At 36.2% G+C, this 15,780-nt stretch overlaps 1 protein-coding gene across 3 annotated transcripts in view; it reads left to right on the forward strand.

Moving 5' to 3' along the window:
- EFL1 (elongation factor like GTPase 1) overlaps positions 1-15,780 on the forward strand; it is a 68,054-nt gene that overhangs the window by 36,126 nt on the left and 16,148 nt on the right. For all 3 annotated transcript variants that reach the window (XM_026045704.1, XM_026045705.1, XM_026045706.1), the window contains exons 15-16: positions 11,558-11,689; positions 13,265-13,412. In XM_026045704.1, coding sequence (XP_025901489.1) covers positions 11,558-11,689; positions 13,265-13,412 — 280 coding nt within the window. The remainder of the gene's footprint in view (positions 1-11,557; positions 11,690-13,264; positions 13,413-15,780) is intronic.

The following is a 15,780-nucleotide window of genomic DNA, read 5'->3' on the forward strand; positions in this document are numbered from 1 at the left end:
AAAAAAAAAAAAAAAACAGGGCATGTGAGAATATTTTAGAAAAATCATAACGTAAGCAATTTCAACAACTCTGCTAGCTGGCATAGTTCATGCAATATAAACCACTAATCCATGAAGACAGTTTATTTGAATGTGTTTTAAATTCCTGCTAGGACACTTCCTAATGTTAACCAGGCTGTCTGTGTCATGGGGAGAGACGCTGTCTACTGCTTTCACACCGCACGTGAAGATGTGTTTATCTTATTGAGTAAGAGATGTAGTGCTCACAGCATACAGCATTCTTGCAGTCAGTGCTACGTGTGGTTGTGCAATGCTTCTGCTTATGCATTAGAGCTGGCTATGAAAGCCTTTTATTGCTTTGTGCTGTTCTCTTTTGTWTCCATGGTCTGCTGCTACCACAGTTTTTTCCAGGAGCTCAGGAAAGGGGGCAGAGGGTCAGTTTAATGAAGGCATCTGAGTACTGGTAAGAAGGACCAATTTCAAATTTTGCACCCAAGCCCACTGTGTTTGAATAGAGAATTGAAATCGTTTCTTGTTTTGTTTTTTAATGGGAAAGTTACAGGTCAAGAGATTTTTAATAAAAGCTGTGTTTTCGTTAGTCTCTAAATATTTTTCTGGGATTTTGCTGTTGGTTCRTGCTTCCCATGAAACTGCAGAAGAGTTGAGGGTTGTTTGGCCTGTGAAAGGTGGTGAGTCATGAGGTTGGCTTTGTCTGGCTTGGGAGCTGTGGGGGGGAATTAAGGCAGAGCTATATTTAGGAGCATCAACTGATGTCAAACTCCTCCGAGCCCTGCTAAACAACAGTGTTAAAGGGGCAGTATTAGATATTAGGCTGAAAGGTTAGAGACTCTGTGTAGCTGTTTATTGTTCAGTGAATCACTGGAAAATCTAATATTTACTGAAGATACGATTCTTTAGGGATTGCAATCCAAGCACTGCAAGTTTCATGTGTCCTTACCCATTAATAGACAGTCTAATTTCATTGTCAAAACTGTATGAATTGAAAATAGCAAACAGATACCACAGAAGAGAACAAGCATGGGTAAAACTTAAAGTTTCTCCTTACACTCTTAGAAAGTTAGATTGTCAAACCTATATTAACATTAAAGACTTGTTTAGTTCTGGTTATGGAGAGATAAAGGTAATGTTTGAGGGACTGTTAGTTCTGCATTTCTGGCTTAAGATGAAGAGCAGCTGCTGACTTGACTACATTTTAGAATTTTGACATTGATACCTGGAACCAGATTTTTTTCCCCATATAATAAAGGCAAAAATAAATATAGCTTTGCTTATTAATCAAATTTCCCCCAGTGAGGTCTGCTATGGATTTGGACAAAACTCAGTCACTGTTTTCATGGATTCTAGCTGTTTTTTTGTGGGGTTCTTTGTGAGCATCCCTTGTGTATACATGTCTTGGTAGATGGTTCACTTAGTTTTGATGGTGATTATTTAGTTTAATTGCCATCTTTTTTTCTAACACTATTTGTAGTGAGGGAGACAGTGAGACCCCATTAGAAGAAATGTAATGACTTTACAGACCCCATCTGAAACTTGAGTGAAAGCTTTTCAGAGTAGAGAGATATCTTTCATCCTAGTGAATTTGAAGGCACGTTTTTCCAAGGCTGTTGGCTTAAGCCCACTATTGTTGACTTTAATGTAAGCGAGACCTGAACCATCACAGCATATTCCTGGAAAAAAAAATGCTATGAATGTATAAATTATGCAGTTGATTAGGGCCATATATTGAGGATAAGTCAGTTTATTTGCTGTGTTCAGAGGGTGAAGGACTGTTGCTGCCAACTTTGATAGAAGTCTGTCTCAGTTACTATTGGATTTCTGTAATATGTTATTGAGCAACAAATATTCATTTAAATACTTGGTGTTTTCCAAGTGTCACATGTTAAGATTTGTATAAATAATGTATTATGCAACATTAAAGTGTTGGGTCAACCATTGTCAGCTGCATGACTGTGAATCCATTAATCAAAACGAAGGCCTGAACCTGCTGGCAAGTCCTGTTACATCAGTTATTGTATTTAAATATCAATAGTGAGATTTTGCAAACAGTTTTTCCCTTTAGTCTGCTGGTGCTGTCGAGGGCAAGGAACTTGAAAGCACATTTGAGGAATTCTGAATGACAGCCTACATGATTTAGGGACGTGAAGGCGAGAAGCCTTCAAAATGGGAGCCGAAACATATGGGATCTTGGTGGTTAAAATTTTCAGATCTTCCTCACAAAAGTCCAATTGTTTTATGACATGTTCAAAAAGCAGTGGTATAACAAAGCTGAGATTCCTGTGGACTGGTGTCCTTAAAAATCCTTCTCCTGCCCCAAGCTACTCCTCTCCTGCAATTGTGTGTGTGTCCCCTTGGCCGGCCAGCCTGTGCTTGCTGGTCCCCAGACAGCTGCTTCCAAGCAGAATATATAACAAGTATGTTTTGCTTGCCNTTTTTTTTTTTTTTTTTTTTTAATGTGAGCTCACCAATTTTGGTCTCTTCTCTGTTCTTAGCCATTAATTTTACATAACTTGTGGAAAGGGAATTTGATGTGAACAGAGGGTTCTCGCGCTGGCCCGTCTAAGCTCTAGGGAGCCTGACCAGTGTGTTTAAAAGTGGTTGAGGGGAGAGCATGTGATTACACAAGTAGCTTTTACTTTGGAAATGAGACTGAAAACATACTCCGTTTTAAAGCATTCTTTCGTATAAATAATCCCGTCAGGAAGTATGACATAGTGTGTTGGAAGCATTGCTCCTCGACCGACAAAAAAAAAAAAAAAAAGTTATTTAAGTAATCAAGTATATCGTGAATCATTTTTAGTAGAAACAAGAAGCAGATGCCCRGAACCCCACTGGAGCTGATACCTAACCCTGGCAAATGGTCCAATTTCTTTTGTTGGGAAAAGCAGCTGCCGTCCTGCGCTGTGAGATTTTACTTGGTCTCGGAGCAGCAGCCGCGGAGCCGCTGTCGCCGCTGGCGGGTTGGGACGGGATGCGGCCTGGGCTGCGCTCCGTTGAGTCAGCAGTGCGGCGGCCCAGGGCCGCGGGTCGTTACCTTCCTCTCCYGCGTGCACGGCTGAGGGACGGGGCTCTTACCTGGCTCTGCAACGTGCGCCTGGTGCAACCCGAAGTGTGCTCCTATTCTGGTAGTTAGGGAGTGAAACCATGGGGAGGTGGAAGATGCCTTTTTGTCTATCTAGTTTTCTTCTGATTTAGCTCCGGGATTCAGCTCACCCAGGCTCCAACCAAGTTAGTTCCAGTGCCTAGGAAGATGTAGGATCATGCAAAAAGAAATGTCCTTTCAGAGAGCAACAAGTTGCTAGATCATGTATGTTCTCCTCGAGGTAGCATTCGTGGCCTCAGCCATTTGGAGTTGGATCTCTTCCTCTTTTACCCTTCAGTACACCTGAAGGACTCTATGTCTGGTGTTGTGTCCAGTGGAAAGGAAATTATATCACTGTGTCAAAACCCCCTTATTAAGAAGAATAACAAAGAGCTAGCAGGATATTTTTGGCAGAGTTTTGCTATTTGGTGTTTCTCAGATACTTTTTTTTTTTTTTTCCAAGGATTAATGTATATGTTTTGTAATTACCTGTCTTGGCGCTTTTCACCAAAGTCTTGTCCCTGTTCCCATTCATTATATCGGTGGTATTTAGAGCACATGGCCTTGCGCTCTGAGAACAGCACTTGTGGCCCAGTTGTAGTAGGTTATTGGGTGRCAATAAATGGTTTATTGTTTTTGTCTCTTTTGGCTGTATATTTTATCTTTATCTCTTCAATATATTTTGCTGCTAAGCTGTAAAGCGTGATCAAATAACTCATTATTAGAAATGTATTAGGCTGGTGATACAACAAGTATACTTAAGACATTTTTCTGTTCCCTGCAATGCCATCTGTTTTTACACCCATTATGTCAAATGCTCATAATGAAGGAATTATCAAAGTGTTTTCCCTTGTTAGAATCTTTCTTCTAATTAGTTATTCCCCTATATATTATTGCTTGTAACTACAAATGAGCTACTGAAAGTTGGGAGTATTTTTGTTTGTTTGTTTTTGTAGCTTCACTTCAAATTGYATTTTATTCTTTACCATTTATGAAAAAGATTTTAATTGAGTGTCAATATTTGTATAATATAAACTGAAATTATCCATTTTACATGATACTTTGAAGTACTAAGCTATGTTTATCAAATAAGCAAACAAATCTTTTATAAGCAATTGCAGTGTGATGGGAAGTTGCCCTAGAAGGAAAGAATTAGGCTTTGGGAATAGTAATAGGCTCAGGTCTTGGAAATTTGGATTAGTTACTTGCATATCTTACAGGTTAGCAGGAAAAAATGGTCACTGACTCAGTAGGGCATTTCCCACAGGATGTTATAGGCATTTGCTCACTGATATGTTCCCTGTACTTGTGATCTTTACTACGAGGTATCCTGGTAACTGATGAGTCTGTGTTACCTGATGTGTTGAGTAATAAAGGTCTCATATTCTATTTTAACTAATGAAAAGTAAATTGAGTGTATCTAGATTCCCCAAAGAGACAATTTTTAAAGTCTAGCTCAAGAAAAAAGAAACAATCAGTGAGTTGTTTTCACTAGTACTTCTGGTAGTAGTTTTAAATTCCCTGTGTCCCTTATCCAGTTTATCCAGTTATCCACTAGTTTTCCAGTGCAGAACTTCCAGCACTGTCTTCATGTAGCCTTTTCTAGGTTCAGCATGACAAAACCTCTTAGACATCTACAGGTTAAAAGGAATTCCTTGCAAGATCAATGCCTGAAGACCTCATTAATTTTAACACCAATTACAATGGATTCTGGGAAGTAACAGATGTTACTGATTTCTTATCTAGAATTTAAGAAACCAGTATGTAAATGAAATCTGCCCATTTTCAGGAAATGGCAGTACTAAAACTGACTGAGAAGTAAAATGACATTTTTCTTTTAAAGCTAAGTTGTTAGACTATGCTKCTTCTAGCTTGATTTAAAAAAAAATATTTTGTATTCTGTTAACTGGAACTGTGCGTTTTGTTCTCTTATGGGAAAAGTTAGATTATCTTTGGGTATTTAGAATATATTTTTATATAGTTTAGCATGACAAATAAATCTTGTAGCACAAGAAAAATCATTATCTGAAATACTTCCATCTTCTCTATTTATTTGATTCACTGAGCAAATTAGAAATCAGTATCTCGTTTGGGCTGCACTTCCATGCAAACCCAGAAATCATATTTGGAGTATAAACTGATTTTGGTTTTATTTACTTTAAAGTAAACTGGTGTTTTACCAAATATCTTCTTTACACTAAGTAGTTTTGGTGTCTTTTTGCCAATACTGTGTGCAGATGGTTCTCCCATCTACTCACTTTATCACTATTTACAATTTTATGCAAAGATTATTTTCTCTTGCAATTTTCTTCACACTCTTTATATTTTAGCCCTAGGAAGGTATGCAAAAGCGCATGATTGCAATAACCACTCAGTCAACAATTAGGAAATGTGTGTGTTATGCATCCTCAGTATTTAATTGTATGTACAGTATTTTTTCCAAAGAATCTCTGCACCAGAGAAACGATGCTTGTTTATGCATTACATAAGTTCACAGCTCTCTTTTGAAAATGTAATCTTGGAACAGGATTTTAGGCAAACACTCTGTTRAACCACATGATTTCCGTGTTTGACATTACATCTTAAAAATCCTTGTTCTTACAGATACCTTAAAGTTCTTCTCAAAGCAGCTTTTCAAAGCAGTCTGGTTTCTTGAACCAGAACCTTTTTTCCTGCAGGAACTCAGTGAGTTGCCATCGTGCTCCCTTACTGCTCCGGGATTCAGCACTCAAGTACTGAGGTGCTGCTTGTGCCAACAGCCACTTCCTGCATTTAATGTCCTGATTGTGCCCTTTGAGGGAGCGAATTTTGTTGCAACTTGAATAATAACGTGGCTGGGATTTGACACTCATCTGGCCAGAAAGTTTTGTCCGCTTCCTGCTGGGAACCAGAAGTGAAGTGCTGCAATAAAAGCATAACATTATAACTCCCATGTACTGAGCAGATGATTCGAAGTTTCTGCTWCCTAATCTCTAGCATATGTTTAGGTGTAGCTTGTTTCTTTGAAACTTGTGAAGAARTTGGGGATGAGATTTCTAAATCCTGATGAATACTGGTCATCTTTAGAGACTTAGCTGCATGAGTGGTGCTGTCTCAGCTGAAGAGAAACACCTTGGGAAAGAGGAAGTGAAATAGAAAATATTAAATAACCTTTTTTTTTTTTCCAAAATTATGGGAAAGCTCTGAAAATAGCTAAAATCATGTACCCACTTCTTAATATTTTGTTTTCCGTACAAATGGTTATTTGACTTGCCACGGAAGTGGGTAATAAGATTGAGGGGGAAATACACAATTAGAGATGAGAGAGGAGGCTCACGGGCAATCTGTGCTAACATGTGGTCAGCATTATGGAAAAAGTTGATGAAATCTCAGCTAGAATGTGGTCTGTCTTGATTTACATTCCCATCCCTTTCAGAAACAGTTTCTAATATAGAAAGGTCGAGTTCTGCCCTCAGATGTTGCAGTGCAGTGCCCGTGAGACTCAAGAGAAACATGCTTAAAATCTGAGGAGCTGTAAGTATAATGCAAGGTATTCTTAAGCCATGATAGCTACTTACTTGTCCAAAGTCCCTGCAGTTTCCAGCATTTAACCTTAGTAATTTGTAAAACATTTTAAGGTACCCTGAATATAAAAGACACTATTATAACCCAGTTCGTTTCTACAGAAAGCCAATTTCCACTTGCAGAAGCCCTCTTCTTTTTAATTACAGATGGTAATGGAGAGATGAGGGTTGTTTCATAAAGGTTACAGGGAAACAGTAAACCATTATTAGTCACCCTAATAGGTACCAGTGTGCTAATGGTATAACCTTTTCCAGGTTTGTGCTAGGTGTTGGGCAAGGAGAATTCTGTGAATAGATCAGAAGGGGAATGATAATTGATTAGGGGCTGTTTTCATTAACTTCTTGACTTTAGAATTATTTGCTGAATGTATTTTGCCCTTCTCTTTATTTTAGTTGGCATTTAGCTTATTTATTTTCAGGAGAATGGGAAACATGTGGGAGTTAATTATGTTCTTCAAATGGATTGAGGAATATACTTCCTTGTATCTGTTTCTAAGAGCGCCTTTTAAAAATATTTTTTTCAAGAGGGAAAAACAAAAATTTAAAGTCTTTGATACTTATTACTGTCCAAATAAAATCATAAAAGTTCTAGTTTGTTTGTAAACTCTTTGAAAGATTTTAGATTGTGTATGTTTACAGAGTTTGTATCACTCCTCCTCTTACATGAATTTAGAATGACCTCTCATAATCTTTCTTCACTGATCCGCAGCACTGTTGCCTGGAGTATTTAAGCCATGAGGATTTGCATGTTGTAAAATCTTAATCTTTCTAAACAAACAGTGTTGATAAGAAATGATATATTTCAGTGGAGACACAGCCTTACTGGGTAGATTAACATTAGCTCCTTGCTTTACTCAGTCCCKTGTGGTGTTAGTCCATAGCTTGACATGTCTCCATTCCACAGCAGCCAGAGATGCTTGAGTGGTGATATCATCAGCGAGAGAAGATAAAGATCCTCTGAACTGATGTGCTGGGGCTAGTAGCAATGTGGCAGAATTGGAAATTTGAGCAGCTCTTATTCTTCTTTTTTGATTTTCGCACTGCAAACTGAATTATTTTCTTATCTGATTGAAGCAGTTTTGCATGGTGGTAGCGTCTGCTGCATCTTTTTTATCCTGAAAGAATATTAAATACTGAATCTTTCTACATCAAAAGAATCTAATTATGTATATCTTGAAATTGATCTATTATGTGTTTAGATCTTGATAGCTGAATTTAGCTGGAAAAGTGTACTTTATCTTTAAAGGCTGCAAAATAAAGTGTCTGAGGTGTGTTGGTTACCAGCAAGACACAAAGGTAGAAAGTAAATGTAGGCTTCTCTTATATTTCYTACTGCTTTGAAAATTTCAGTCATAATGTTCTGATCTATTTTTACCATGTAGTTKCTATACTTTAGTAAAAASACTAATGATGCAAGTAAACATGTCCTTAATTTAGTATTCTTATCTTCTCGGACAATTACTAGTTATAAAGCACCCAACAAAAGGAGGATGTTAATAAATCTAACATTTCAGCATCTGTGTGGGAATTTTGTGTGCTGTAGTTCACTCTACTTTTAAATGTTAATGGAACTCAAAAGATTGTCTTTAAACTTATTTCTTAGGCTTGTTATGAGTTTCTTGTCTATTAAGGAGATGTCTAAATTCGATASTTATTTTTAACCCACAGATTGAGAGCTACTGTTGAAACTAACACTACAAATCATGTTTATTTCTGGTCAGTGTGAACCATTTGTCAGAGTGATCTGAATAGGGTGGTGTCTGTAAAAAGCAAGTGTCCAGTTACATTTCTTTGTGGACAAATACTCTTCATATATGCCACAGAAAATCGATTTGCTAACCAATTCTGTGTAGGATTGGCTTCATTAGGACCAAAGATGCAATTAAAAAGTAGTGGAAAGAGTACCTCCACATAATATCTGGAAACTTGCCTGTTTTTCTCCAGGATGGTATCAGGTTTGCAGAATTAGTGTTGCTTTGTCTGAGAGTTTCCATTTTCGTGCTGAGCTTTGTAACAAGGTATTTCTTTCAGGGAAGTCCTTTGGCACATGGACTGGGCTCTGCACAATGGTATTTTTGTCAGCATCTCTGATTATTCAAGTCCATTTGAGTCCAGGCACTGTGGTGCTTTCTTTGGGACCCAGCAGTATGTGGGAATCCTTTAAAACAAAAATATTATCCTGCAGTAGGAGGAAAGCATTTAGATATAGAATTTAAGAAAAGTAATCTGGTCTCTTGCATAGTATCACATCAAATGATATCACTAGGTAGATCTGACCTTTCAGCCTGTGTAGCTTGCTTTCTAATTCTCTACATTGTAAACCCCATAATCTCAACAGGGCTATGCACAAGAAAATAGATATTTACAATAGTAACTATTTAGTAGATACTGGTCTTTGCCATATGAACTGGCTTTCAGCAAAGAAAGAATAAAGATAAAATGTGTAATGGTTCTTTGACTTCTTGGAAGAAAAGACTTTATTCCACGTATTGTGCTAGAAAGAGAGTCCTGTTACACACTAGATTGCAAAATGAGAGGTTCACTAGAAACYTTTTTTCCCCCAAGTTTACGTGATACTTAGAACAGACTTCACCATTTTCCTTTGCATAAAAATGGGAATTTAGATGATACTACCATAGTCAGAGTTAATAAAGGAAAGCAGATTCCTGGTCTTATTAATTCTCCCATATAGAAATTCCTGTAGACTTTTTAACTAGAGCTTTTCTAGAGCTTCTCTTTTGAAAAGGAGAGAAAAAAAAAAAAAGAGGGGAGGAGGAAGCAACATACAACAAATTGGCATATTTAGTTAAGTGAGTGGCAAATTACATACATACATTTGAGTATTCAGAAGTGCTTATAATGCTTTTTAGTATTTCATTCATTAATTTCTTAAAACATAATGTAAGAGTCATAAAGTAATATAGACTTTCTAACCTTCCTTGATTAAGCAATTTTTTCTTCTTTCTGGGTCCTTTTGGAACGATCTTTTGGGAAATTGTTGTACTGTAGAAGAAATGAGGAGAATATATCTACGATATGTTAGATATTTCATGACAGACTGAATGTGACAAAAAGAGTCTTAAAATGGGAGACAAATTCATAAGCTCAGATTTAAAGTGGTTTTTCTAATTCTGTTCAGCTAATTAGCATGTAAATATTATATGTTTAGWATATCTGTGATCTCAAGCAGTAGATTATATTTCAGAGGGATAAATCATGAGTTGGAGATGGATATATCAGTGTAATTCTCATTAATCTCACATCAGTAGAATTCTTTTATTGACATTTTTGTGGTACTTTCAAATTAGTTATGTAACATCATAATCTAATACCATTCAGAAAATGCATTAGCATAATCTTATGAAAAAAAGTTAAGAAATCTTTAATCTTTATGACTTCTTGACAACATTCATTTTAAAAAAATGTTTAAATAAATAAATAGATCCTTCAGGGYTGGCCAAATCTGTATGCTTAACCACACAGTGAAGCAATTAAAATGCTCAGGTTGTAAGCATACCAATTGCATAGAAATTGACAGACTTCTTTGACTGCAGCATATGCTCTTGTCAGAAACCTGTATAACTCATGTACCTTCAACTAGGATACAAATAAGAAGAGAGCTCTAAATTTTCTTTATGATAATAACAATGCTATAACTTGTGTCAACAAAAGAGTAAGTTGATCGAAACTGATAGATCTGGTAACTTGATTTCTCTGGTTCACATTATTCTGTGAAAAGAAGCCATTTATCTCCCACTCTAAATCATTTTCTTTCTACCAGCTGGAGAAGATCAGAATRAAATGTACCATCCTCTCTCCTCAGTCTCTGGTGGTGATGATCCAGCATATGTTTTTCATTCAAGCCACATGTTGAATAAGCAAAAAAGAGGAAATATATGCTGGTCATAGGTCAGGTGCAACCCCGAGTTTATTATACAGATTTATTTTCTTTGTAGCATCTGCTGTTCTGTACTAAAAGCTGTTGAATGTTGTTGTTCTTCCAGTTATTTTGAGGAAGGTTTTCTTAAGCAGTGACATTTCAGGTTTTGGCACATTCTGCTGCTCAAACATTCAGCCTTAAACAGCCTGATCCTGCAGATGATGATTCTGCAGCCGACTGGCTTTTCAGAATTTAAACTCCCTCATGATCTCATAGGGTGGAACTGACCCTCTTTGTTTCTAACCTCAAATGCACAAGACAGGCCAAAGAAGAACCTGGAAGTGTGTTAGGGTGATGCTGGAGGACTGGGATGAAGAACTTCCTTGCTTGTAACTTGCTCTGGCATCCTTGAGAGAATAAGGAGACAGGAACCCAAATACACTGCAATCCAAAACCACAATTTTAATTTTTAAGCAGGTAGAGATTATGAACTTAAGGTTTCAGTTCAGTTGTAATAAATTACATTTATATTTCATTTATGCTGTTGTAGTCGTATTGAAAGGCTGGCAGTTTCTTATTGAGGGAGAATCAAAAGTGACTGTATATATCAAATATCAACTTTATTTGTTGACTTTATTACTCACACACTTGCTGTATTGTGTTTGTAGCTCTGAATTATGAATGATGTCTTATTGGTTAGGAATTTGAAGGCAATAATTTTAAATTGTCTTGAGTGTAAGTGTGCAAACCAGCCAGCCAAGGCTAAATATGTATTTACAACAGCTGTTTTGTAGATTTATAGCTAAGATCTATTTATATATAATTTTTTTCTTATGATTTAGGCTCATTTTTCTCCAACCTGACATTACAAAGTGTATTAAACTAGTAATTTACAGTGACTTCATCTAACCTTTACAAAAATCAAGTTGCAGAAAAAGGGATTTCCAAGTGGGCCTGAGAAAACAAAAACTTCCTGACAATGATGGTTACTTATTTCTGTCCAATTCCTTTTAGGAATTGGAGGCTTGCAGGATTTTGTGCTGAAGTCTGCAACGTTGTCAACGTCTCCAGCTTGCCCACCATTTACACCTCTCAACTTTGAAGCTACACCAATTGTGCGGGTGGCTGTTGAACCAAAACATCCAAGTAAGTTCAAAGGTGAATGGGGTTGGTAAGGAAGCAACCAGGCTCCTGCTCCCAGTGATTTCACTAGTTGGAGTAATTTGTGATTTATTTGTTGAGTTAGAGATTGGCCTAATAYAAAATGAATAGGTGTTACTTGAATGACCATAGCTTGTTGTTTTTGAGATTCTTCTAACTAGTTCGGTCTTGTTTTGTTTACTGGGGAACCCCAGGAGACCTTGTTGAGCCCTTTATGGTCAGACCTAGTACATGCTACAAGAATCTAAGGTTTGATATTCCTTTATTATGAAAAACTCAGCAGCTGTTTGCACTAAGGGGAAGACCAGCTGCATATRCTTCTGCGATGGCCCTAGCACACTAGCTTGTGTGGCTTCTGTACCATGTGTATTTCAAAATTACATTGTAGTATTTGGAAAAAATATCTCAAAATATCATTTCRTTTTTATTAATTTTGCAGTGTAACTGTGCATCTTCAAGTTAATGTCAAAATCTTCAAGGCAAAAGCCCCTAAAAGAAAGGAATAGCTTTTTGTTTCTTTCTAAGATTTCATTACTGCTTAAAGGCTGCTGACTTTTTTTTTTTTTTTTAACTTCTTGCATAGCTTTAGTGTAAATTTGTCATATTTAACTAAGCTGAAGAGTGGCTGTTCATTCTCCATTAGCTTTAAGGCTCTTTTTAGACATCTTCTTCTTGGAGACAGCTGTGTTTGTTTCACTGAAAAGCTCACGCATTTCTGGTTTTTCACCTTTTCAGGTTCTGACAGTTTTAAAACTTCTCAGTGGCTTCCAGCTWGTTTGTTTAAATCTTCCTTACTTTTTGTGCTTCATTGTGCATTGGTCTTATTCCTTCTAATTAGTCTATATGGAATCACTCCTGCTTTTGAGTTAGTAAAGTTAACATTGCGACATTCTTAACAATCTACAGCTTGCAACATTTATCCAAGARAGATTGAAAAAATACGTAATAAATCAAAGATATCTTCAAATACTTGTAACAAATAAGAATGATACTTCTTGATAACTAGTGAAAATGAGGAATGCAATCTTGAAATGCTTTCTCAGTCGGAGTGTATGAAGAATGATATTCCTTGATATTTAGTGAAAATGAGGAATGTACTTCTGAAATTCTTGCTTGATTTGTATTGACAGCGTTCAGTTCTTTCATTGGTTGGGAATTGCTTCAAATTTCAGACTCAAATACAAACTGTATCTGCAGTTAATTGCATAAATAAAACAAAGTAACAATATAATAGCTTGCTTGCCACACTAAAACTAAACTTATTGTAAAATTGTATACAACAGAAACATGCAATCCTTTGAAATGTCTGCTAAACAATTCACATGATTTTATAATGTGAATTTTATCATCTCTACATAAATGCTTTGTTACATACATACAAATATTCCCAGAGAAGGASCTTAGTATTTAGTGGAAAACTTCTGAATATACATAAAATATATACTTGTGTTTAAGCTGCCATAAAAATGAGTTTTACTATTTCTGACTTTACATAGGTATATCTTAGTTTAAATATTCCTTCTYCAATATTGCTTTGTTAATAATACCTTATCTTACCAGGTGATATGCCTCAGCTGGTCAGAGGAATGAAGCTGTTAAACCAAGCTGATCCATGTGTCCAAGTTTTAATCCAGGAGACAGGAGAGCATGTGCTGGTAACAGCAGGAGAAGTTCATCTTCAGCGTTGTTTGGATGACCTGAAAGAAAGGTTAGAGGGGCAAGGAAAAAGAAATACTTCTAGTTCAGTAGCTTTCTGATTTTTTTTTTTCTCTTGGTCTAATGAATGTATAACTTCGATTTATATTCTGGTAAAGTAGAAGACTCATCCACCAGCACTTTTTTGCCTTAGATCATAAATATACATTTTTTAGTTAAAATATTACTTGCAGATGGCAGAAGCAACAAGCTCCCCACTTCCTATACAGCTTGTACCCCTTCTGGGCCAATTATCTGTATAGAAATCAAATTCTAGTAGATTCCAGATTTTACTTAAGAATGTGACTTAATTTGTACAAAATAAAAATTGCAAGGGGAAACCAGTCTGACAACTTAACCCTGTAAAGTTAGAAAGCAACAAGACCACAATTGGTTTTGAACACTTTATTCCTTTTTCTGTTAACACTGTTTTAAAATAAYGGTTAATTTGTGATGAAATCATCAAATCATCCTTTCCTAGAGCTATTACTTTGTAATAACCCTTCTGGCAGTTTTTTATTCATTTTCAGCTGCAAGACGAATCCAAACACAATCCTGTTTTTTGGTTTTGTCGTTTATTTTTTCTTTCACTAGACTAATAGCTTTTAAAATACCTGTTTCAGAGCAAATTTTAGTGAATTGTTCCTCACGCAAACGTTTAGTACAAAGTTTAATAATAAGACTTTATAGATGCCAACATTACAAATCATAAATAGGCAGAGATAGTATTAAGTATAAATCACTGCAGCTGATGAAATACTTGGAGTAAGTTGCTCTAGGTCTCCTAAGTCTCTACAGTTGACACTAGAAAAAGACAGTGCAATTAGCTGGTTGTTTCTCAAGGCTCAAGTGATCTGAATCAAAAGTGGTCATTTAGTTGGAGCTCTGTTTGCTTGGATGACAACAGCTGTGATTTCAGGTGGCACCAGTTGTGGTTGTTTTGTGCTGGCAGATAATCAGTTACCAGGTTTCAGCTGCAGGCACCACCAACTGGAACTGATTCCAGGGACTGGCTACACACTGGTGGTTATTCCAAAACTGATTGCAGGCAAGTGCTTTGTCTTGGGAATGAGATAGAGCTGAAATRGAAGAGTGTTACTAGCCTCACAAAGGTCCATGCAAGTTATGTGAGTAATTTTTCTGCAAGTCATAGGTGATCTAATGTGACTTCATTAAMTTGAATTTTTTAACTTCTTCTTTAACGTCATCATTTTAACTTCTGGATTATATAGCTGGAAAAAGTTGTTACACATTTACCATTTTACCAGTGGTATGAACATTTTGTTTTCCACAAAGGTGTTTCCTAGGAGATTTTGCTATGAGACTCTAGTTTTTCCCCTTCAGATACAGTAAAAAAAAAAAAAAAAANAACCACAGGCTATTTTACAGATCTGACAGGAGGCTTGAACATGAGTTAAGTCTTGAGTTGTATGAACATGATGCTGATCATGTGCTTAATAAATATCCATTTCAACAGGCAGGTTGCCATCGTGCTGTTGACATTTTTGAGCTTTTTGATTATACTAAAAAAGTAGAATATGTTACTTAAAGCAGGTGGCCTTTCATGAATTAATACTGAATCTTTTTTAAGGCTCTAAACAGCTTGCAAGTCTGGAATATCCTGGCTGGGCAGTAAAATAACACCTTGATRCACTTGCAGATGAGAAACTTTTACAGCATTTTAATGACTAGTAATTATTTTTTCTTACGAAATATCCTTTAATGTGTAGAGAAAATTTTCATGCAAAGTGCTCATATCTAGAAAATGAATAAAAACTGAAAATACAATTTTAAAAATTTAATAGCATTATTGTGAAAWTCACACCAACTATCTTAATATCATGTTTTATTGCTATTGTGAAAGTCTTATGGAGATGCTATAACATTGTGGAAACTTCTGTCATTCTTCTTGTTCTTACAGTGCCCTGCTGTACTTTGTTCCGTGTGTTTTTATTTCTAAGGCAGCTTTTCTTCATTGTATAGAGTATTTCCCATCAATTTAGTTTGAAGTGTGAAAGAAAAGGCCTTTTATATTGTAACTCAAGAGTTTAGAGTTGCTGGTGCTCTTGGCAACTCAGGATATAAATGGTGTGGAAGAAGTCAGTCAGTAATTTCACTAGTTCTTATGCATCAAGCACAGACCAAAATCTTAACTCACTGTTTCATAATACATCTTGTTTTGTGCTTTCAAAGCGCTTTCAGAGACCCCTCAAAGGCAAAGACTGAAATTACCCTTTTTCAGTCCAAAATAAAGTTTCAGGCTTATTTAGTTGTGGCTTTTCTGTTTGTTTGGTTTTTTTTTTTTTCATTATGAAAAGTTGTTATCTTTTGGCATCTTGTTATATAAATTTTTCTAACAAATGGAAAAAATGTTTAGTGAT

This window comes from Nothoprocta perdicaria, unplaced genomic scaffold (assembly GCF_003342845.1).
Source record: "Nothoprocta perdicaria isolate Ctin4 unplaced genomic scaffold, notPer1 scaffold_41, whole genome shotgun sequence".
Taxonomy (NCBI): Eukaryota; Metazoa; Chordata; class Aves; order Tinamiformes; family Tinamidae; genus Nothoprocta; species Nothoprocta perdicaria.